Source organism: Argentina silus (assembly GCF_951799395.1).
Source record: "Argentina silus genome assembly, chromosome: 12".
In the NCBI taxonomy this organism is placed as follows: Eukaryota; Metazoa; Chordata; class Actinopteri; order Argentiniformes; family Argentinidae; genus Argentina; species Argentina silus.
Genome location: NC_139666.1, coordinates 13469648 through 13493842, shown reverse-complemented (window position 1 = coordinate 13493842; position 24195 = coordinate 13469648). Strand labels below are relative to the sequence as shown.

The 24195-nt window shown below is 42.6% G+C and overlaps 2 protein-coding genes across 2 annotated transcripts in view; both read right to left on the bottom strand.

Moving 5' to 3' along the window:
• On the bottom strand, positions 1 to 8299 carry tfcp2l1 (transcription factor CP2-like 1; the record flags this gene model as incomplete). Its single annotated transcript, XM_083681425.1, has 15 exons — positions 1 to 278; positions 505 to 556; positions 1254 to 1396; positions 1524 to 1606; positions 1836 to 1926; positions 2317 to 2410; positions 2539 to 2590; positions 2935 to 3032; positions 3626 to 3736; positions 3878 to 4030; positions 4133 to 4239; positions 4503 to 4608; positions 6262 to 6335; positions 7454 to 7602; positions 8238 to 8299. The coding sequence occupies 15 exons, from the start codon at positions 8297 to 8299 to the stop codon at positions 241 to 243; spliced, it is 1413 nt and encodes a 470-aa protein (XP_083537551.1). The 3' UTR covers positions 1 to 240.
• An 802-nt stretch (positions 8300 to 9101) lies between these two features.
• clasp1a (cytoplasmic linker associated protein 1a) overlaps positions 9102 to 24195 on the bottom strand; it is a 58778-nt gene continuing 43684 nt past the window's right edge. The window contains exons 23-39 of the mRNA XM_083681252.1: positions 22218 to 22321; positions 21772 to 21795; positions 20984 to 21231; positions 20509 to 20572; positions 19891 to 20054; positions 19678 to 19756; positions 19349 to 19492; positions 17833 to 17979; positions 17459 to 17565; positions 16111 to 16258; positions 15705 to 15951; positions 15159 to 15215; positions 14467 to 14654; positions 14178 to 14306; positions 13748 to 13954; positions 12994 to 13110; positions 9102 to 11683 (exon numbers count right to left, since the gene is read on the bottom strand). Coding sequence (XP_083537378.1) covers positions 11597 to 11683; positions 12994 to 13110; positions 13748 to 13954; positions 14178 to 14306; positions 14467 to 14654; positions 15159 to 15215; positions 15705 to 15951; positions 16111 to 16258; positions 17459 to 17565; positions 17833 to 17979; positions 19349 to 19492; positions 19678 to 19756; positions 19891 to 20054; positions 20509 to 20572; positions 20984 to 21231; positions 21772 to 21795; positions 22218 to 22321 — 2261 coding nt within the window. The 3' untranslated portion in view covers positions 9102 to 11596. The remainder of the gene's footprint in view (positions 11684 to 12993; positions 13111 to 13747; positions 13955 to 14177; positions 14307 to 14466; positions 14655 to 15158; positions 15216 to 15704; positions 15952 to 16110; positions 16259 to 17458; positions 17566 to 17832; positions 17980 to 19348; positions 19493 to 19677; positions 19757 to 19890; positions 20055 to 20508; positions 20573 to 20983; positions 21232 to 21771; positions 21796 to 22217; positions 22322 to 24195) is intronic.

Here is a 24195-nt window from a genome sequence, read left to right as displayed (position 1 = left end):
AAATACAAAAACAAAAACAAACCAAAGGAAAATCAAAGAGTAAACGTATAGCTGGCTGTAGGGCATTTTCAATGTGTAGGTCTCTGCATTCTTTGAGTATAAATGAAATATAGGGTGAGCTATGAACAATCTATACAATTACACTAATATTACAAAGTTTCAATGCTCCTAAACAAGCCCTGTTGGTTCCAGATGCTTAGACAGTGATCTGGAACTCTCCACTCCAGGTCTCTCCTCCAGTCATTTCAAAACAACGTGGTAGCCATCATTACTTTCATCTACAAGTTAAGACAGAGAACAGACAATAAGAGAAGTGGTCTTGATAAGTAAAACATTTTAACATTTGAAATATCTGAAAGTATGTACACACATATGAAAATATGTACACATGTAAGGAAATATGTACACATGCATGCATACTGTGTAAACCTTCAATACATATTGACTATGCATTATATGTTAAAGACAGAGGCTACCTTGATACTGGGGCTGATATGACCTTACCTTTTAGAGTGCTGATAATGAAGCTCGCCTCCTCAGTGAAGTTCTGTACCATCTGAAAACATTTTGAGAAAAAGCTATTAATAACATCCCTCTCACACTGTTAGTATGATGTTGAGTTATATCATACTATCATGACCAGTATTATGTATTCAGGGGCCCAGTGTTGCCCCGGTGCTTAAAGGGGCGCCAAATACGTCTGTCAATCAGTAACCAGCAATCACAATGACGACCATGGTAACAGCTAGTGGAAACAGCCAGTGATAACAGCCGGGCCTGAGAAAGCTGGTTCTGTCGTCAGTTTGTACATTCCCCTGTTTCCCCTACAAGAGTCATTAATGAGTAAATGAACCATTATCCATGTCATTGCCTTTTACACTGGGCTATTAGTGTACCCAGGCCTGGATGACCTCAGGCCCCCAGGGGGACAAACAAGAAAAAGGTCCAGGACCTCTGTAGTGCTACAGATAACCTGACAACTCCATGACCCTAACCCCCAGCTCCACTCTCTGATGGAAACACACTACCCTCTGACCGTGAGGGAGGCCCTGGCACCACTGCTGTTTGTCCTTTTAGTCCATAACATGTTACAGTCATAGGGAATTTCAATAGGTTTTGTGTAAGCTTGACTACAGGCTATAAGTAGTGCTCTTCATGGGAAAGAGTTAATAGATTTTGTATAGGACAGGTCACGTGTAGTTTACATGTATCTATTTATCTACTCCTCTGAAGTCCACGTCTGACTTTCTCACCTCATCAGAGACCAGTATGTGGATCCCAGTGGAGCTCTGTCTGTAGATATGGATGATCTGCTGGGGAGTTACACTGTACAGGAAAGCTATCTTCTCCGAGAGGTCCACCAGCGTAAGATCCTCCAAGTACAGAGCATGGTACACTATGGACAGAGGATAGGAGGGGATTTGCTGAGGGTTAGACTAGGGTTCAACTCCTAAGGTGCCTAAGGTGGACATTTTAATTCATTGTCAGTTATAGCATTCTGTGGGAGATTAATAGCAACCTACCATCTCCGCCACCTGGCTTGGTCTGCGGCTGGTTCCTGGTGTGTTGCTGACACACATAAATGGTGAGGCGTGGCTGTATACACCTACACATGGGAAGAACAATGACAAACCCATCATGAATCCTACTGTATAGTACTACCATACCTCATCACTACGACATAATGTAAAGTATGGCATTACTTGTTAATAGACATAGCTGCTCACTTCAGTAAAGTACTGAATATATGAAGCAGCAATACAGTCTCTGTCATACATAGATATTATATTAGTGTGCTTCTGTAGCATAGTCCTCCTGTGGTTGCAGCATCTCACCTTCCTTTCATGGTGTTGAACAGGCGGATCCCGTCGGCTGGCCCGCAGATTTGGATAAAGTCCTCACGGCTCATCTTTAACAGGTCAGCACCTACAACATTCACACAAGCGTAATTTCCACAGTCACTTACAAAATGACCTGATGGGGTTTTGGAAGAACAAACACATAGAGAGAGAGAGAAAATGTCTGGGTTATTCTCTGCAAACGCCTTTGGCGTTACAGCCCACAAACATTCATAAATAAAACCTTTAGCATAGGTGCCATTTTGTGAATTGTTTCACCTTTTGATCATTGTTTAGCACTCACTTTCCTTCTCACTGGAAACAAGCCTTGATCATAGGTCATTATGCATCAAAAACATCCATTTACAGTTTTAGCGACAGGCCTCAACATTTTCACATGTGGTGGCAGCAGTTTTGGGGCAGCAAACAATAGGTATAGTCTTAAAGCTTAGTGAGGAACACACAGACTATACAGTACCTGTGAAACTGGAGAAGAGCCTACTGAAAGGTGAGAACCTGTGACGGTGAAGCCACTGCAGTGTATCCTGAGGGGAGGACGATGGCAGAAGGTCCTACATGTCAAAAAAGAAGAAGAGCCCTTGAAATTAGTATAGCACCAACCACTGTCTTCAAACAATCGCCTAAAAAGATAAGAGAGCAATGGCATTATCGATTAACACTGCGCTTGTCCCTTACTTACATCAGAGCAGCCGGACAGGAGGAGCTCCACCTGCTGGTTTGGAGAGTTATTGCTACAAAAGCACACAACAGGGAAGAGAACAAGAGTTGTGTCGTTGAGTAATGAGCCCTGATAAGAGTGCAAACAGATAATTCCAAAGGAATTGCCCTGCAGAGATGGACGACCCAGTTTGGCTGACTTTCTATAGAAGTTGTTACAAACCAAAACGTTGTGAAAAAGGTTCTTATCACTAAAATGGTTGCGAGTACATAGACATAGATTATATCTTGCCACATAATCAGATCACTCCAGTGTCTTTTTAATCTCCACCGGCTCTCAGTCAGTTACAGTATCTAACTGATTAAACAGTTTGTGTATGCACTTCTATTAGGCCATTTAGCCGTAGTGGAGGCTTACCCATCAGTGAAGCTGCAGGAGGTGGGGGAGCTGTGATAGACTGGGGATGGAGTGCTATTCGTGCTATTGAGAGTTGGGGAATCAGGCCAGGGAGAGCACTGCAAACAAGAGAGGAAAAACAGACATTCAAGTGCAGATGCTCTGGCCTACATAAAGGATATATTCAAGGGAGTAGAGTAGTATTCATACACATGTACAAAAGAAGAGGACATTCCTCTGTTCCGTAACAGCTTGGTTCATCAGAGGTTCCCCTCTAATCAATGGCCCAGTTTCCCATAGCACTGTCAATTTTAAACCTGTGTTCTATGGCAAGTCTGCCTGGCAGAGAGGCACTCGTGGTTACTGTTTGACTAGGACACCACCCTGCCACAGAAACAGACGACAATGTCAAGAAACACAAATCTAGATTAGAAAAAAGCAGGCACTTCTGGTTTCAGGAAAATCTATCTGACGCCAGGAGAGACAGCACTGACGCACAAGCAAGTCTCGTCTCTATCCCTGGCAGTCCCAATCATTGACAGACTTACGCATCAAGGGCTAGTTAGAAAGACGAGTCACTTTGGAGTAAAACAACAAATATGAGAAGACTAAAGCAACATATTAACATGTTGTGACAGATCAACTTGTCAAGTGACAGTAACAGTGGGAGATTAATGTGTTTAGTGGCCAGAGGTTCTGGAGGGTCTTTTACCTCTGTAAGCATGGTGGTTTCATGGGAGGGTTGATATTTCTCCTTGTCTTGAAGGGATTTTTTATCAATCTTTTCCCTATCAGTCTTCAGTTTGCGATCAGCTCCTTTCGGCTTCAGGAAATCAAAAATACAGCATAAGATCAAAAACATTATCTCTTCAAATAGACTCATTTCACCTTAGCTAGCAGATAACACACAGTACACACATACAGTACTGTACACCCCAACGACCATATCTGAGGTCCTATTTACCTTGAAGACCTTGACCTGGCAGCTGGAGGAGTTCACAGGCTCTAGGTAGTCTCCGTTCTCATTCTGGGTGAAGGTGTCGATCTGGATTCTAAACGGAACCCCCTTCTCCCCACCATGCTTCCTGGGGGTGAACTCTGTGCTAATGCAGTTTACCTACAAAATAACAATACAAATGCACACAATTAGTGGGACATTGAACCCATATGATGTGAGCCTCAGTGCAAGGGAATGAGTCAGAAAGCAGGGTGACTGTACCTGGATGAAGACGGAGGCATTCTTGACAGGATCCCAGAGGAACTCGATGGTGTTGAGCTGCATGCTGTGAGCACGAGGCTCAATTATCCCCACAGAGAGCGGGATATCTGAACACAACCAATCACAATCAATCACAACCGATCAGGAGGAGAAATTACCATCCAGGTGGATTTACTTCATATGACATTTACAGTAAATGCAATGCAAGTATAAGACCCTTAGATATTCTAAAATATATTCTCAAATATCATAACACAATCATCAAGCATACAATATGTGGTTGGGTTCTGACACCAACATCCCTAACATCAATAGGAGGCAAGTGCTGTAAGATGGGTTAAGAGGCCAGGCTGCAGGGGACCTGACTCACCAATATCCAGGATCCTGTCCCCAGGCCTGTTCCATCTCCATCCCTCCAGCTGCTGATGTTCAGAATACTGCAGGCGACGATCGTGAAACACCACACGCACAATGCTCTGTAAACAAGCAGGGACAGGCATCAGTGTGGAGAACAGTGACTATGCTTGGGCAGCTCGCAGGTCGCCAAAGTCATATGGTTCGGCAAAGTGCAAAAAGCTACCAACATTCCCTCAGACCAATACACAAATGATCAGGCAATGTTCAGGAGTTGAAATTCACACAAGTTTCATCACCTTTCAGCTCGCATAAGTCACACTTAAAAGAACAGCCACATATTCCCATGGTATAGAGTCACAGGAAGATGTTGATAGCAATATCAACATATTTGGGCAACCCAATGATAGCTACTTTCATAACCAAAATAATTTTCTGCGGACAGATGAAGCCTATCAAATATCCATGTTTTACTCATGTGTTATCTAAACACTCATTGGTGGTAGTTGTTTGAAGTGTAACCATTTGCAGGCACAAGAGTTTAATCTATAAAGCACTGGATGGGTTGACAAGGTAGATGACTGTGGATACTTTTCTATTCCCACACAAACTAAAAAGGACATAAATTAATGCTCCCCCCTCCCTGTCCCCACCCTCAACATGCATTAGGATTAAGTTAATAACAACCTTTTAACCTTCTAGAACATAAAACAAATCGTAAAATTAACAACCTGTAAAAACATGTTCCATTGACATGTTCCTATTACAGGGAAACTCATGCGTGACTGCCCAGACTCCAAGGCCACAGACATGTCACGTCACTTGTTTGTAGAGATGCCACCTGGTCCATTCTTGTGTCGTTAGACTGCTTCACTAAACATGACCGATATATGACAGCCCTAACAGCCTGACGACAAAGAATGTTCAAGTGGCTGTAATGAGACAAGGTTGGATTCAATCAAATGACTCATTCTTTTCCAAATTGACCTTCATGGAAAATGCATATGGAAAAAGAAGCAATGAAGGCCTACAAGTCAATTGATTGAATTCCTCTGTTGACAGAGACCCTTTTGACTCCCAGCTGATACATCATTGAAATCACTTTAACATTGGTCAAACATATTAAAAACCTGCTCGGTGAAAACAAAATCAGCATAGTGTCAACTTCAGTTGTACTAATGGGGTTTATTCATAAACCTATGGCATCTTAAATATACCACTTGTTGTTTTTTCAAATAATGAAAGAAAATGAAACAATGCTTTACTTTACAAATATTTTGAACAAAAGGCATCTGACTGGGGATAAAAACAAGGGGTTATGATTGATGTACTGTACATACATCAAATCTTTTCCCTACTTGGACATGCATTTTCACAATTGAAAAAAGAAACAAGCAATATACACTTCAACAACATCAAAAGATGTCAAAACGTTATGAATAAGTCCCAGTAGTATAGACAAAAGCAGAATTGTACGTAAGATGAACTTATGCAAAAAGAACAATTCAGAAAGACGACGTGAAGGTGTGTGATGTGATGTAAAGTACAATAAAGTGTAAGCTGAACTGAGTTGAGTGTGTGGTGTTTAAGAAGAGGAGAAGTTGGGTGATAGTACCAAGTCTGCAATGATGGAACCCAACCCCCGAAGTGGAGAGGAGGGTTGAGGATTCACCTGTGTGTTGACAAACCAGGAAACGGATACATATAAACAAATAAAGAAGAGGAAGAGGTCACATGAAAGTCAAAAACATACATACACAATACCTTTAACCTACCTTTACACATTTGCTGCTTATATCTGTATACTCCACTAGTTTTCTGTTAAGCATACGGATTTCGTAGGACTGACCTACATTTTAAGACATTAAAACAAACCTGATTAAAATTGAAAAATATGAAATCAATCAATCAGAAAAGAGGGGCAGTGGGGATAGAAATTGAGTCAATCAAACACTGCTTTTTAAAAGCCAAATGTCAAGGTCAGTCCCTAGAGAGGCCTAGCAGCACCCCCTAATATGTTGCATCTAACCATCCTGAAAGCCTTGAGCCATCAAACTGTAATCATATGAAAATCTCTACTTTTACTTGTTTTTACTTTACTGTATCTAAGAGTTATCACACTGTCAAACTGGATACAATTTGACTCAGGAACCATCTGTGCAATGGTCTGAGTTAAAAAGAAAAGGTAAACATTTAATAATGTTGTTATCTGTCAACAGGTCAACATTAACTAACTCAATTGTCTCAATTGTTCCTGCCTTGCTGATGTACCAGTAGTTTCCAACTCTTGCTAAGATGTGTAACCACTGCCCTGGCTACTATTAGTCTAGTTTGCCATCCACTGCATTATACTCTGAAGCAAGGAATACTCAATTAAGTCATCACTGACAGTGCAAACTAACAAAGCCAGTGAATAGGCCTAACAGATAAAAAACTGGAATTCTGTGGCTGCTTAACAGTGGCATGTAATATCCAATGGTTAAAGATGAAATTAGGCAAGAAAAATGTACAAGAAGATGAGAATAAGGATGGAATATGCAGTTCAAGAAAATGCAGTTCAAGACAAGAGATGATGAAAGTAAACTTTACACCCATGAAAGAGGGTTTCATCTTTCAATGACAACTAATGCTGAACATCTAGCATTTTGACATTCCTGGTGTATTTGAAGTAGAACAAGACTTACACAATATGAGTGTTATTCAATCTTGCAATTTCTTATATTTGCAATAGTGTAAGAAGAAAGAAGACTGTTTGCCTGTATCTGAAGGTAAGCCTGTAGGTGTATGATGATGCTTATTGGTTGCTTTGTTTACAACAAGGATGAATCTTGATGACATGTAATTTTATAAAATGATATACAGTATACTGTATGCCTATTGTTCCTCTTAGTGGGCCTATATTCAATTATATGGGCTAAATTCCATTCAAAACTCATAAATCAGTACTAAATTAGGAAAGATAGCTACCTTGGTTTAGATAGGTGAGCGTCTCCTCCTGCTGTTTGACAGCAGGCGAGGTGGCTGCACAGAGAACATATTGGAAAGGGCACAATTTGACGCCATTTTCCGATGCATGCCGATCCACCTCATGTTTCAGGAAAGGTGCCAACGCATCACTGGGGGGGAGAGGACAGATGATCATTAGAAAACTTATCAGGGAGCACAAATAAATGGGTGGTTTCTTTCTGATTAACCAGATTCTATCTTATCAGTTTAACAATGACTTGGTGAAGGTGCAAAGGTAAAAAAACTTTTCTCAAACCTATATATTAGGCCTCCATATATAACATTGCACAAAACCACAGCCTATATCAAAGCTGAAATAAGCAGGCTACCAGTTTGGTTAGACCCAGGTCGAATGTTTTAAAAGGGTCAACTCCTTAATCAAAGTTTGTCAGATGTTGAGATGTCTGATGCCATAAGTTGTGTGTAGAGACAGCTGTACCCTATTCACTTTTCACAGAATTTAGGCATAACAGCACACTTTTGAGTTATAAAACCATCTGACAAACATAGCTTTTTGGACTGGACTATCCCTTTAATAAAGTAATTCCTTACTGTATTCCTCTTTTATTTAATAGGAGAATAAACATTTTCACTCTAGCATGTCTTTATCAAAATCAGTGATCAATGTTATTCAGAGAATTTGATACAGTCTGATTAGAGAGTACTCCTCAGCATTAAACATCTGTTTGTAGATAGCAAGAAGCCCCATAAGGCATGTGGTAAGTATCCACAAAAGTCAACTTACCGAATATAACTTGCAGTTGAATGCTGATGATAGGGTTCGGGTTGTGAGTGCCAAAACAGCATGTTTTCCAGTGCGGCGTCTATGGTATCCCCAGGAACAGAGAAATGGAGAATGGGTAACGCACCCTGTTGCTTCCACTGGTAACTTCTGAGAGGTTTGCTGAGCAGCACCTCCCTACAGCCTTATATCCTTCATATGACGTCCCTCTTCATTAGCATACCTTACATGACCTTTGGGACGTAGACTGACACACCTCCCAGCACTGGTGCAGGTAGCCCAAATCCTCAGTATGAACCTGCTACCTAGGTGTGAAATCATTTTACAATCAATATTCAATGGATTGACAAAACAAAAACAAAACAGAAATAATCACATGCATAGTGAACAGATTGCTGAGAATACCTTCTTATACCTTCTTGATAATCTTCTACGTTTGAATGGTCCGTCTTTCCTCAGGGAAGAGATTTGTAACAATGATGGCAATATTCATGAACCTGCAGAAAAGTAGCACGTCGAATAATTCCATCCTTATTGTGATAATTAGAGTTACTTTAACCAAATGTAGTGTTGTTGTTGCTGAGAGAAACATTACTAGATTATCAATAATACAGTGTGCGCATGGTCACTAACTGTATGCATCAGCTCCTCTATCATAGCAAGGGCAAGGATTGACATCATTACCAGAGAGGCATATCAAAGTCTCACCAAGTTAATACTTAGACTCAACTCTGTTTGTAAGTGAATGGGAGACTGAGCAATTGTATTTCATACCAATGCTGCACATCGTGCTGTCCAATTGGATTAACCAAAGATACAGAGGCTATAGACTCTTGGATGAATCGGAAGACAACAAGTGAATCAACTTTCATGTTTGTTTATTTCTAGAGCAAACAAATTTACATTGATTGCAAATCTATCACAGGTGGATGTTAACAAAACCCTTCTGTACAGTTGTCATGAAAAACAAAAAATAAAACAAAAATATAAATACATATATGAATATTACATGACAAAACAAAAACAAAACAGAAATAATCACATGCATAGTGAACAGATTGCTGAGAATACCTTCTTATAGTGACCAACAACGTACAGTATCAGCAGATTATCTGAACAGTAAACTAATGGTAGATCTTCTTGGTCATCAGCCAATGCCAACTGAGTATTGGCTTCTCCCTTAGACAACAAACAGATTCACTTGCAAAGAAATGGTGGCCTCATTTGAAAAACCAAAGCAAACAATTGGATTTTAAACTGTTCATGGGAATGGGGGAAAAATGCCAGATAGTACCAAGGCACGCACACATAGTGTATCCTTTTATTAAAGCTAGGTGCCCAAATATGTACTGTACTGTAGTGCTAATAGGCTGCCTGGCATCTTGAGAGCTTTATATTTTGTTCACAGTTGTCTAGGCAGACATAGTAAAGTTTTGGTCAACTCACGGAGCTCCATATGTATTATGGAAGCAGTCGCCCCTACCCCAAAAATGTGTCATATCAAAGGCTGACCAAACTGATGAGGTTACAAGTGCACTTCAACAGCCAAAACAGGGCCCATGGAGACAGCACCCAGTGGGAGTGCTGCCAAAAACATGCAAGCTATTTGCTAACGTGCAAAAAAGTGAGATAGCCAACCTTTTTATTTCATTTGATGAAAATTGCAAAGCAGTGATCAAAAGTTATGTACTGTACAAAATACTTTGCTCGTGGGTACTGTTATTGCAAAAGCTGTCGTTACATGAAGGGGAAGGTAAAGAGAAGTGGCGATTATTAACTAATATCTGCATCATAATGGGTGAATACTGTATTATCTTATTTGTTTGCAAGCCTGTTTAATTAATGTGGGTTCACATTTTTAAGAGACGTGAGCTTCTGTACATCCATTCCTTTTCAACAATCCAAGTGATCAAACATTACTGTGGAACATGAACATAAGGCCTGGTTAGTGTCTTTAGAGTCTGTCTCGTTTCACTGATCTCCCTCCAAATCTGAGCTTGGAACATTCGCAGTATTTACAAGTGTAGGGTTTACTCCTCAGACAAGATATACTTTTTAAGCAGCAGCATCATAGATTTACAGGGTAAATGCCATCAATTGGCTACAGAAGTGGAAGGGTGTGTGTTTATGAAACGGAATGAAAACAGTCTGTTACATTGGACTTGTTTAGTGTTTTGACTGATGACATTGTTTGTTGTCATCACTGATTGTTTTCAATCTAAATAAGGGTCATTCAGTGCCTGACATTATGAGCATCATGGTAATTGAAGAGGGTTGGAATGAGCCTCAATCCTGATTATTGATTGCGAGAATCTTAAGACTACTTTATCTTCAGATACAATTCGATCTCTGTACCTTCTCCTTAATTTGAACATCTTCAATTTTAGATTGTCAATCTTGTATTGAAATAGTTCACTTTTGTCCAATTTTGCCTCAGGTAATGGGGACTGCTTCTAGACTGCAAGTTTAATTCCAACAATGCTTTCACTATACAAGTTATCAAAACAAACACATTTTCCCCCACGCAAATCAATATTTATAATAAAAGACAGCAGTAGCCGACCTGGGCTTAAGTGAGCCTTCATAACGATTAACCAACTAAAATGTTCAAGTCCCCCCCTACCCCCTCTAATACTAAACTCAAGCAGGGTTTTTATAATGTTATTATCGCTTAGTTAGAGAAAAACATGAGATTTCAACTCCTTCTACTTCAATTGCTGCAATATTTGGTTTTCTATGTTCTCAAAGCCAAAAGTTCATCCTTAACCATAAGGGTTTTACATCATCACTGGGCCAGCCAAATGATTATTAATCACAAACCAAAATCCATGCGAAGGAATTACTCTACTGTGCCGCTTTAGGTGGTGTCAATCCAATCTACACAAGCACATTTGAAGGAGCATTTTTTGTGGAATTAATTTCAGGGCATTGTTATTGGACCATATCACAACAACCAACAAGTATCAGACATTAGATTACAAAAAAAAAAAAAGCAGGGGGCAACACCGAAGAAAACAGAGCTGGACTCCCATTCAGAGTCTATAGAAAAGTCAAAAAGCATTAACCCCCTATATCCAGACCTTTACATTCAAACATTCTGCAAGAAGAGGGGGGGAAGAAAACTGAAGATTGATTGAGGGACACATTCACTGGAGAGAGAAATAAAAAGCAGCAGACAGCTAGTCAACAAACAGCAGAAGAGCTGAATTGAAGCACTGGTTGCGATGAGCAGAAGGTCACCCAGAGGGGTCCAGTGCGGTGAAGAAGCTCAGGAATAGAGAGGTCTGGAAGAGGCACGACTATTTCCCAAATTCAGATTCAGATGCACAGTACAGGCAGGTCGGGTCCAGGTCCCCCCTCCACTAGCTGTGTGAAGACACGTCAGACGAGCTGCTGCTGTTGCTGTTGGTCGTCTGTGCTCGCTTGATGTACAAATTCAGCAGCTTCATCTGCAAGAACGAAGGTCACATTGTTGTATCATGAAGGGGAATGGAGAACTGAGTGGTTACAATGACACTGTTGGCCAGGCCAATCAGAGGACAGCCAGCTGTGATGGTGTTGGAGTGACTGAGGGATCTTTGGGTAGAGGCTGACAGATTGACCATCACCAACTGACCGTTACCAGGTCAGCACCAGGGAAACATGTGGCAATGAGTGTGGAACCTTTCTAAGGGAGGCCTTTACCGGCTACCGTATTTTACATTTACATTTATGGCATTTAGCAGACGCCTTTATCCAAAGCGACTTACAACAAATACATTTGTTTAAGTAAGTGAATCATCTATCCATCAGTCATCATAAGATAAAGTAATCAATGCTCAGACCAGGGGCCATTGGCAGTCACAATGCTAGAAGAAGGAAAAAATACTTTTTGACAGCAGTGGGAAGCTTGTTCCACCAGCGGGGCGCCAGGACAGTGAAAACCGCTCACGGTTATAAACTTAGGTCAATGTGCCAATCATGGGATTCCTTAAAGGATTGATGCCATTATCTACTAGTAGATAGATAATCATTCTACAAGTTAATGTAATTAGAGCTTCATCTCTGAGGAATTCTACACTTCGTTGGAACATTGCTTACGAGGCTAATGCATCTGTGTGTGTTATCGGTGTGCCGAGGGTTTTGAGACTCTCACAAGGTGTGAAGGGGAGCGTAGCCATAGCGATGACCCAGTGCTCTGTGTACATGCTTACTCAACGTAGTTGAGGTCAATGTGTAACAGGCTTAATCCAGCCAACACGCTGCTGTCTGTCATGTCTGGAAGGACTTCAATCCGTGCCCTTACACAACCCAGGGATGTGCCCCTAAAAGTGGGGCATAGATGACCCTGTACCACTCAACATGCAGACCAGTAGAAACCAGAGGTTAAAGAAACAAGGGTTGTATTTGGGGGGCAGGTTGGTTAGTGTTTGTGTATGTGTGTATGTGTGTATGTGTGTGTGTGTGTGTGTGTGTGTGTGTGTGTGTGTGTGTGTGTGTGTGTGTGTGTGTGTGTGTGTGGCTGTGTCCAAAAGTTCATACTGTCTGTTTTAGTGAATGAATTCAGTGCAGTGAATTCATACTACATGGAAAGGCAAATATAGTATGACATCCTGACATTTTATACATACTCAATTTCAATACATTTTGCAAACTGCAAAACTTTCTAATCTTGCCTACTGAAAACACCTACTAATAAAGTTACAGTATGAGCATTCAGACACAGCCTGTGTGTGTGTGTGTGTGTGTGTGTGGACTTTGAGATGGTGAGCACATGTACCTTGCTACCCGTGAGTTGGGCGAGGTGGGGCTTGAGCTCTTCACCAATCACAGAGTAGATGGCCACCAGGCAAAACACGCTGGCCTTGCGAACGCTACTCTCTGTGTTGTCATAGCCCTGGAAAACCGATACAGACAGACACACACATCAGTAACTGGCAGCCAGAAGCGCACACACACACACACACACACACACACACACACACACACACACACACACACACACACACACACAGAGACACACACACTGAGACACACACACTGAGACACACACACTGAGACACACACACTGAGACACACGGGTCAATTAGAACGTGGGAGGAGTGGCAGAGGGGTGTGCTTAAGGTCATAGTACACGGCACACAAACATTTCCAGGTACAAATAAGGCTAACTTTTCCCAGTGTCCAAATATGACTATGTGGATACAAACCCTTGCCACATTCCCCTATCTCACATCCACAGGGGTCAAATATATTGCAATAGGTGGTACCTACAAACATTTGTAGTTTTTAAACACATTTGCCAAAGAGTCAAAATACAATACAATTTACCTATTTGTCTACACCACCTACTACAAGTTACACTTTTTTTTGCTGAAGTGATTGCTGTGTTGTTGATGTGTGCTGTGTGGATGCATTGATGTGTATTACTGTTGCCTGTAGTAACAATGCCCTTCTAATTGCCGCTCTGGGATTAATAAAGTTGTATTGTATTGAAATGAAGTGATGTCAGCCACTCCCTGCTAGTGTCTCACCTGCAGCAGGCCTGGGATGATGTCAGGCAGCAGCTGGTGGAGGGACTCCTTGGTGATGCGCTCAATGACCTTGGTCTGCATCTTGATGGCAGCCAGGTTGATGGGGTAGTCAGCTGTCTGGACGATGGGGCACAGCACCTTGATACACTGCTCTGGGTGGATAGAGCCTGCCAGGGTGGAGGCAGACTCCTCTGCTGCCCTCACCACCTGGAGAGAGACATGGAATATCACTCATGATCAAGACCACTTAATTCTACGGCTTTGCAAATGCTTGTAATGAAGTCACGTTATAAGTAACCTCATCTGACTAGCCATCTCAAAACATGTAGTAATTAGAAAAACAAAAACACTACTGTATGAAATCAGTTGCCTTGGTAGATACAGTATAGATGTATGCCATTTAACAGCTCATTGATAGCCTCTTAGCTACCTCCTTGTGGGAGTCTTTGTGGGCCTCCAGGGTCTTCATGATGGTGAGCTCAGCGTAGTTCTTGAAACGGGCAGGCTGGTTTCTCAGGATCTCCTTCAGCACCCGCAGTGCCAGGGCCCGTATAGTGTGCTACATGGAGAATAGGGAAAATAGGAATGAGCTTGCATTAGGGAACCCCTACAAAACATGAAGAAGTTAGAATCAAGTGAGCTTTGGCTGCGGTCTAAATGCATTTGTTTATGTTGTGCGTGGAAAATGAGCATGTGGGTGGGCCAGAGGGGAGCCGTACGTCTTTATCCCCCAGGGTCTCCAGCAGGAGGAGGAGGATGGTCTTGAAGTGCTCGTCCCACACGGCCAAGCTGTCGTCCCGGGTGATCTTCAGCAGCTCCACCAGCGCACCCTTACGCTCCTCCATGCGCTCGTTGTGATTGGACAGCTCCTTCAGGAGGTCTGCCACCAGATCTGAGTGGTCCTGGGCTAGTTTTGAACAGAGGGGGAAACTGTGAGTCATGCAACCTAAAAATGTCTCCATCTGTAGCTGTGAGTAGAATATAAAATACTGTGTAGAACATTTGGTTTAGTTATGTATTGTATAACTAATAGTTATGTTTTGTACTGTATGTGAGTTACAGTGAATAAGCACACAGCCATAGTCATGCACATAGTGCATTCTTGACCCCAAATAGTAAAAGAAACTGTTATATATATTAACCAGAGCAATATCAGACTTTCCCTATGTCTGCCCATGTCTGACTGAGGAAAGGAAAATAGTCTGGTCCTATGGTATAGCCTGAACATGCTTTTCTAGTTGGTATCTACTGTATCATACATCATTGGTGTTAAACAGCAGCAACGCAGCTTCAGACACTGAGAGAGAAGTTAGATGAAAGACATTGAAATGGATGGAAATGGCAACAGCAGTAGCATGAAACACAAACAAAACGTATTATAGGGATTAGTTATGATGGGATGTGGCTTTACCAGGACCAAAGCTCTTGGGGAGCACCATCTTGTTTTCCCCACAGTCCTGGCGACGGGCTGTAGAGGAGGGAAGAGGGGGGGAGGGGCATAGCAAGGAGGCCGATGACATCTTTTGACGAGCTAATGTTTGTAATTGCTATGCTAAGGAAAACATGTCCATAGTAACATGTCTGTAGCTAAACAATGGCCAGCAGATGTTTTCCACACAGCCTTGGGCTGTCCATTACAGTTTGTAGTACAAATAGTACAAAATCCCTTTCCTTTGAATTCCTTCTTTGGCAAGATGTTTGGCTTACTGAGCAGGTGACCTATCACCACAAATCTAGAGCTATCCTAATGTTTTTGGTCTAATCTCTTTGTATCATCCCCAATTTCATTATCATGTAGACCACAACAATGTTGTAACACTAGGTAACACAGGATCTATTCTTTCTTTGTATTGCCAAAACGTTGAGTGAGACATTATGACATCACACTATGGAACAGAGGTGGTCAACGGGTGGAGGTGGAGTGACCAGAGGGTCAACCAGAGGACAACAGACTCACAGTCACGGAACTGCTCCACGTCATCGTCAAACACCGCCTCCTTCAGTGCGCTCTTATCATAGGGGCTGATGGTGTCCCCGTAGCCGTAGGGGGCAAACTCCCGGGTCCGTGGCCCAGAGAAGGAGCGAGGAGATGGGGTGTTGAGCAAGGAGGTCTTGTTGTCCAGGGCGGTGCGGCCACCCTCCACCACATCTAGACCCAGACGGGCATCAGAGCCTGGGGAAGCCACCACACCTTCCCTTCCAGCCTTAAAAGGGAGAGAAAACAGTGGTACTCAAACAATAGCCATGAATAACAGAGACAGCAGAAACGCTTTTTGAACCTAATTAATCAACTGTTCCACAATATCTCCTTCTTAGCTAGAGCTGTGAAGTCAGTTCCATCCCCAAAGTATAGGTTGACTCACAGCATCGTCCCTCTTGCCATCTCGCCTGATTGGCTCGTTGAGGTCCTCCTGACTGCGGTAGCTGAAGCTCTGGATGGCCTCTGTGACGCCCCGGAGGGAGCTGTAGATCTCGTCTGAGTTCATGTTCTCTGTGTCGTACTCCAACATACTGCAAACAGGACAAGACCAGGAGAGAGGCTTTATACACAAGGCTAACAAGACAGCACACACACACACACACACACACGTGGACATACTGTACATATTGGTTGTTTTAGACTTGCACCATGTGAAGGGATAGTCAATGCTTCTTCTATCCAAGCAGATAGGATCTTCACACGAAACCAGGTATTCTTGACTCAGTTCTGGCCATTGATGATGGGCACGACACGACTTGTAACTTAAACGTAATTGTAACTTCATTAAGGGAATAGTAAGAAGAATGGAGAGATATACATCCAGCATGTTATAATGCAACATGAGACTTCAAAAACAAAAGATGCTCTCTCTTCAGATGAAGCAATGATTCCCTATTGGTCGAGAGAAACTGGGAGGGCAAGGGCGACGTGTCACTTCCTCAAAGCTTGTCATGTAGCCCCGCCCCTCCTCAGGCCCTGAGCTCCCTGGTTGGGTGTTTTACCTGGGTGAGTAAGCGCGGCGGAGAACCCTGAGGGAGGGGGCGGCGGGGATGGAGTGAGGCGGAGGAGGAGGAGGGGGAGGGGGGTGCTTTGACAGCCCATCGACACTCCAACCCCATAACCGACTGTGGTCACAGCACGGCCAGGAGGAAAGGACGGACGGACGGACGGACGGACAGAAAGAGGGAGAGAACGGGGCAAGGTGGGGACAACACCACATGGGACCACACACAGAGAAGGAACAAAGAGAGAAAGAAGAAGAGAGGTGTGCAGAAAAGGAGGGAGAAAAGAGAAAAGAGAAACTATAGTCGGAGCGTTGAGGTTAGAGGTGAGTGCTAATAAGAGAAGAGTATTAGAATGCTCCAGAAACCCATGCACACAAAGATGGATCACCGAGGGCAACGAATACGGTTTAGAGTCCATATTCAAAACCCACGGGAACTTTTAAATACAAAGTATCATTTCCCCTGTCATGTTTTTTGAGTAAGAGAAAAGCTGAAATCCATTCATTCATACAATGAATGTAAAGGACCATGTTGAACACTGAACCAGATCCTCTTTGTGTTTCTGGGTTTCTGCTTGGAGATAGAGGGTTTACACACTGCGACTCAGCGGGAGTTCAGGTCACACAACCGCCCCCCAGTACTGTATTAATCAGTTAGAGTTAAAGGTTTGGCCATGCTGCATTAAGAGGCACACTGGTGCTGGAGATGCAAGAGGGGTGGGGTTACCTGGGTGACAGCCCTCCATGGGAGCAGTTGGTCGGGGAGGTCAGGGGACTGGTCCGGCTGGGGGTGTGGCGGGGTGGTGTCCGACCAATGGTATTGCTTGGAGAACCCTGTGAAATAGAACAAGATACATCCAGTTCATGAATCATTCGAACAGAACATACGTAACTACCCAACAATACCAACAATCATCCTCTCCTAACAACTGTGGCAAAATGGCATGGAACTATTGGGTCACTGACATAGTTGAGAATGTTTTGCCACCAACCAATAGGTTCCAAAGGAAGATTTTCAGCTCCACACTACCAATGATGCTGAGGCTGATAACACAAAACTGCTCTGTTCTCCCCGTCCCTCGGTCGTGGGCATTCATTTACCACACTGCTGGCGTTGCTGGAGTTCTTCAGGTGGTTATGTAGCAGCTTGGTGGCTCCGTCCTGGAATGTCTTGGGTAAGGCCCCCAGCAGCATGGTGAACTCAGGGGTGTTGAGCTCAAACAGAGATATCAGGACTATCTGGGCGGCCTAGAGGACAAAGGGCAGGAAAGGGATGTGGTAAATAATGTGTTATATACCCCTATGTGATGGCCAGGGTAGATTTGGGGATGTCACTACACCAATAAAAAGACTGTGTTCATGTGTTCAATGTTGATTACAACAGGACAGTATGGAGAAAAACAGTCAGAAAAACTGCATCTAGCTGGTCAGACTGTCAGTTACAAGAACAGGCATTTTCTTAACAAAATACAATGTTAAATCAACCAGCACACGTCATTCTCCTACACAACTAAAATGTCAACTACATGCTAATGGATAAGTGGTTGTTAAAGTGGATCAAAACAGACAAAAATGTGTTAGGCACAGAGAGAAAGAAAAACAGCATCCAAGGTTTTCAAATCAGAAAGAACATCAGTTGATAACTCAATTCACACAAAGCAACAATCCATTCACGCCTAACAACATAAATACTGTTTTATATTTTGTGGCCAATAACAGCTGCACTTTTAACAAATCCATTTCTCTGCAATCAATCCGCAAGGCATAGCTACTGTAGGTTAGAGCGACAGGGCTAGAGAGCATAAAAGTGAGGGAGAAAGGCCACACGTTGAGATTTCACACTCTGGAGGTGGTTAGGCATCGGCGGACGGGCGGGCAGTGCGTGCTGGAGGATGATTGGGTGTCGATATGGCACTACCTGCTTACACCTCTCTTCCGTGTTGCCCTCCCCGGGCAACAAGGCTGCAGTACTGGACCTGCCTGAGAGCTCCTCGCTCACCCAGTTATGAAGGGTCTGGGGCACAGCATCAGGGCAGAATCATGGGAATTATAGTTTTTACAAATGAAAACAGCCTTAGGACGGAGATTTCAATGCTTGCCCCACCCCTCCCCTCAAAGGCTACTTTTACTTTACAGCGCGAGGCAAGCCCTAGTTTAAAAGTAGGTGGAGGACTCAATTTCCAGCAGTGGAAAAACAAACAGAACCCAACAGAGAAGAGAACATATCAGCTGGGGAGATAATGGACTGTTGACCCAAGGTCATTCCTGGAGCCTCAGGGAATCCATGGTATCACAGTTTATAACTTCCACACAGATAAACACCATATCCAGAGTACTTAAAATGAGAAACACAAAGGTGGATCTAGGGTGGACACAAATAACTAGCTTTTGAAACGGATAACATATGTATTGTTTCTTGAATTGTGCTTTGACAAAATTATGAATCCAGTTTATATTTCACTTCATTTTACTTTCAGTATGTAACCCAGCCTGTATACTATTAGTCTGCAGTAAGCATGTTCCTCCTAGTGCATGTTATTGAAGTAGATTACATCATAGGGACTACAGCACCTATTGCATATTGAGCATAAGCTACAACTGGGACATAGCCACATACCTTTCTGACGTCTGAGCTCTTGGGCTCCGTAGTCCAGGTGATAATGCGAGATACAGCCAGCCGTGTTTCACTGGAGTTGACAAAGTCTGTAGGGTCCATCTGTCGTGCCAGGGACTCTATGTACTTCAGGATGGCCACCTTCACCTACAGGAAAAAGTGTTTAGCTACATAGCTAGAGTCATTGTACCATCTGATCAATGCCTTCATTTGAATTGAATGGACCTAGAGCCAGTGCCAGAAATAGAGAATAATCTCCAATATCAAAAAGGAAATATCTCCAATCCGTAAAACGGAGACGTATCGCTGTCACATTCTCTGCAGACTATTACCTTGAGATTGGGAGTCTGTGTCTGGTCCACGATGAACCTCATCAAGATGTTAAATTGCTGATCGAATGGGAAAGACTCCCTGAGAAGAAGACAGAATGAAACAGGACAATTAATGAATCATGGAGTGGTGGTCTACATCATAGAAATATAATTAATGATATTCTATGGTCACTTGACAACACTGTTACAGGAGGGAGTCTGAGAGGTTCAGACCTGGTGATGTCCAGAGCCTTCTGGACCTTGGCCTGTACAGAGCCCAGCAGGTCAGCTCCCATCTTCTTCAGCAGCTGGGTGAGCAGCACAAACAGCCAGTCCTGTAGGTCCTCTCTGTGGACCAGGATGAAGTCCACCAGCGTCTCCAGGAACATGCTGAACACCTGAGGCCACACATATACAGCTGAAACACCTATTACACAGTGTTACACATGCAATACTTACACCATGGCTTATTATGGGTAAAACCTTTCCTCATTATTCATAGGGTTAGGGTTAGGGTTAAAATGGAATTAAAATTCTGCAAATGTTTTGTCTCCTATACAATCTGTATAAGAGTCTAAATTGACAGAAATAAAACACAAACTTACTCTCTGTTGTAAAAAATCCACACCAAAAGCAGACCATGCAACAAAAGACACTCCATTAGTAAGACAAACACAGTTCACACCATGTTCAAACAAATCACTGCAAAGCAATTACATTTTCTATGTCGCAAATGTTTAAGCCCCACATATCAAAAAATAAAACATGCAATTTTAATGACTCAATTAATGTTCAGTCTTTCGAAGTATTCTATCAGACAATGCAGGTAAGCCCTTCCTGTCTGTGAGATACCTTGCTGTGTGGATCTGCAAACATCCTGGTGAAGATCTCACACAGTCTCTTCAGCTCCACTCGGCTGCAACAGACAAACACATCCATCGGCAGCCATTAGACGTCAGAGAGGTTTCATCAAAAGCACCTCAATTACAGAGAAAAGAGGTGCTGACCTGCCAGGGAAACTCAGAGAGACTAATCTAGCTACAGCTTCTTCTGAGACTCATCTTCCACTGTATCATGACAGTTTTACACCTGCTCATAAATCAAATTTACTCCCTCAATTACAAGCTATAAAAAGTAACACTGCAAGACTCATGAAAGGAGACTGCCGTTAGAGAAAATGGAGAGAAAGTTTTGAAAAGTAAATGACCTTCATGACATGAAATATGATAAAGAATATGCCTAGTATTTCAAACCTTGCCTGCAGCCAGTACAACCACCACAAACACAGAAGTTCTCCTAAAGGTCCAGCTGCCATCTCAGTGCCCACCTGAGTATTCTTTGGCTCTTGAGAAGGTTCTGCAGTCCCAACAGCCCCTCCTTCCTCTCAGACCAATTGGAGCTGGCACAGTGGTTCAGGACCTCCGCCACGTCCTCCATCTGTCTCAGGTAGTGAGGGACGCTTCCATTCCGCGAGCCGTACGAACGTTCTGAGCAGGCGCTGGACGCATCACTGTTGGCGCCATCATCATCAGAGTAGATCCCCGGAGACTCATACCTCCGCCTCATAGGCTTACGCTGTGGAGAGGAGATGTGGAAACATGAATGTGCAATGCAGGTGTAAAGGGATATAAGTGGGAGAGGGTAGAAGTCAAGAGGAAAAGTTTGGGCCCTGAAACTCCATGGAGTAGGATTCGATGGGCTACCATGCAGAATTCCTATAAGGATGCCATTTGCAATTAGGTAGCCATGCTGTTTGTTCCATTGATATGAATAGATTCCTTTTCATTTGATCATGGATGTAACTACTAATTTCAACTTCATACGGACAAACATTATGAGTTGTTAATCAGAATGATGTGACAATAATGCAATGGACCATGTTTCATAACATGAAAAAAATTGATATTTATTGTAGAGGAAGTTAAACCATAACAATGATGATGGGATGCAATTAAGACGAAAATGAAGAAAGGGAAATGTTCTGGTAGAGTTGGAAGCTGCAAGTCAAAGATTTAAGCCTGACAGAAACATTCAATGATAATATTTTCCATAAATGATCTTTTTTGATTAGTGAAAAGAATGAATATACGAACAGTATGCAAATTGAACAACTACCTTATTCCTGGCGTCTCCTAATAGCTGAATTGGTTACAGATAACCAAGAAGGAAAGAGGAAAGAGTGATATTTTAAAGGGTGTCCAGAAATGTTTTTACAGTGCTTGTTGGGTAAGACATCTTCAAATCCATACAACAAAACGATTGTCGTTAAACATTCTACCTACGTATTTTCATTCTTCCTGACATTTATTCCGATAGCCTCTGCTGTTATCACACATAACTAGTTATTAGTAATGGTTTTATGTAATTTATATTTGACTACACTCAATGTTTTATTTTCTGACATAGAAAGCCCCCCCACAGGCCCACAGTGTGGATGCAGATGCCGAGATGTAAAGTGGCTTCAACAACAATCCCTCATCCATTAACTAACACAGTCAGTGTAATGAGGGACTAACCCATGTGTTGAGAACTGGCAGTTGAGGAATTCATTGGTGACTTACCAGAGCATCTGCGACAGCTGCCTCAACCTCAGTGCCAGTATTGAGGACCCTCATGGCATTGACAGAGGCAGAGATTCTGGCCTGATGGATCAGTCCATACCGGTCTGGGGAGGAGGAAGGGGAGGGAAGAGGGTGAGTAAGGGTCAGGGGAAAGAGCACACAGGGTTACAGGAACTTACCTCAAAGAAAAAGCCCAATCAATGACTACATGTTCCAGCTAAGATACAGGGCAAAAGGATGAGGCTTACAGACCAAAGAAAATGAACTGACAATGATGACGATTATGGGGTAATTATAGCTTGAGCTACACTGAGCCCATATGCATTCATGATCATTACACAAACACATTTGAAGAAAGAGAAAAATAAGAGTGGCGTAAAATCACCAAAAGCTTGGAGTTTTACTGATGCGTGGAAATAATAGAGCTGTAAAAGATGAAAAGGCTCCAACCACCAAAAGAAATCATTAGAGAACGATAAATGATCATTTGAAACACCTGGTGAAGAACAAAGAAAAAAGACGCTGAGACACTGAAAGACAATATTGTACAAATACAATATTGATTGTATCTACATCACAGAATGCACAAATGATTCAAACAGAGGGTAACCATACAGCTTAACTCATATGCAGATGGGGACAGGCTTTATGGCACAGTGTGAGACAACCAAAGATCTTTCAAATAATGTAACAAAACAGAATAGAAACAGATGACCACAAGGCGACATGGCTGAGACTTGCTCTTCTTCAATGGAAAACAGAATCTTAAGGGGAACACAACTTTGAAACGCAAATCTATTGAAGCTCCTGACAGAACCAACTGTCAAATTAAACACGGTTTAGCAAATCAGAGGCTAAATAACAGAAACAGGAGCACCACTGAGATGAAAGGAAATATGACATCAAACAACCAAACGATACCAATAGCAGCACATCTCACAGCTAAATTATATGAATATGACAAAAACATTACCACCACAAAGCTTTTGTATGAAAACTTAATTGAAGAAAAGTTTGTGTTTTAAACTTCCCCCTTCACATGCCATTGTAAATGTAGTCCTATTTTCTGACATGGAGAATCTATCTATTATTAATTATGTATAATGCTGTCATCCTGTACTGTATTTTGCTAAAATACAGTGGATTGTATTGTGGTGCATCATGAAGAATGGGAGATGTTGCTCTCTGTCGCCCCCCAGGGGTTCCTCACAATACTGCACTATGGATACATGCTGGCGTACTCGCTACGGGGGGGTGGCATGCAGGTCACCTGACTGGCCCACGGGGTCGGACGTGGACAGAGCACTGGTAGAGCGGGAGTGACGTCGGGAAGCTGCAGGGCACAGGAGTGACACCGGGGGATGGGGGGAGGGGGGGTTAGTGACAGGAGACAAGTACTGTCCTCGGGAGCAGACTCAGTGGCTGCATTTCATCGACAATGACCAACCAACCAACCACATCTATAGAAAAGATAGGGAGATATCCCACATGCATCCCCTATCACACATGCCACCGTGTTTGTCCCCCATGACAAAGCAGTGACCACATATCACTTTGCTGTGATGTCACAGGATTACAGTCAACATTGAGAAGCTAAAGATGCATATCAGCTATGGACACTGAATGTGATGACCCACTGTGATGACCCACACACTGTTGCTGCCTTTTTTTCTCTGCCATTTGATTTAGATCTAACATAAGACATCCCAAATTCCTTGACTACATTCTTTAAATAATACGGGCAAAAAGCACAAAACATTAGTCTTGTTGATAGAAAGTACATTCAATCCAGAGATCACTTAGCATAAAAAAAATGCAACATTTGAACTATTTCATACACAAACAAAGAAAAAAAATACTTATGGACAGTTGCATTACAAAAAGTAGAGCATTCCCAAACGTGAGACGGACAGTGCAGAGCTGACAGTGGAACCTAGACAGGGTTAGAGCATAGAGAAGAGCATGCAGAGAAGAGGAG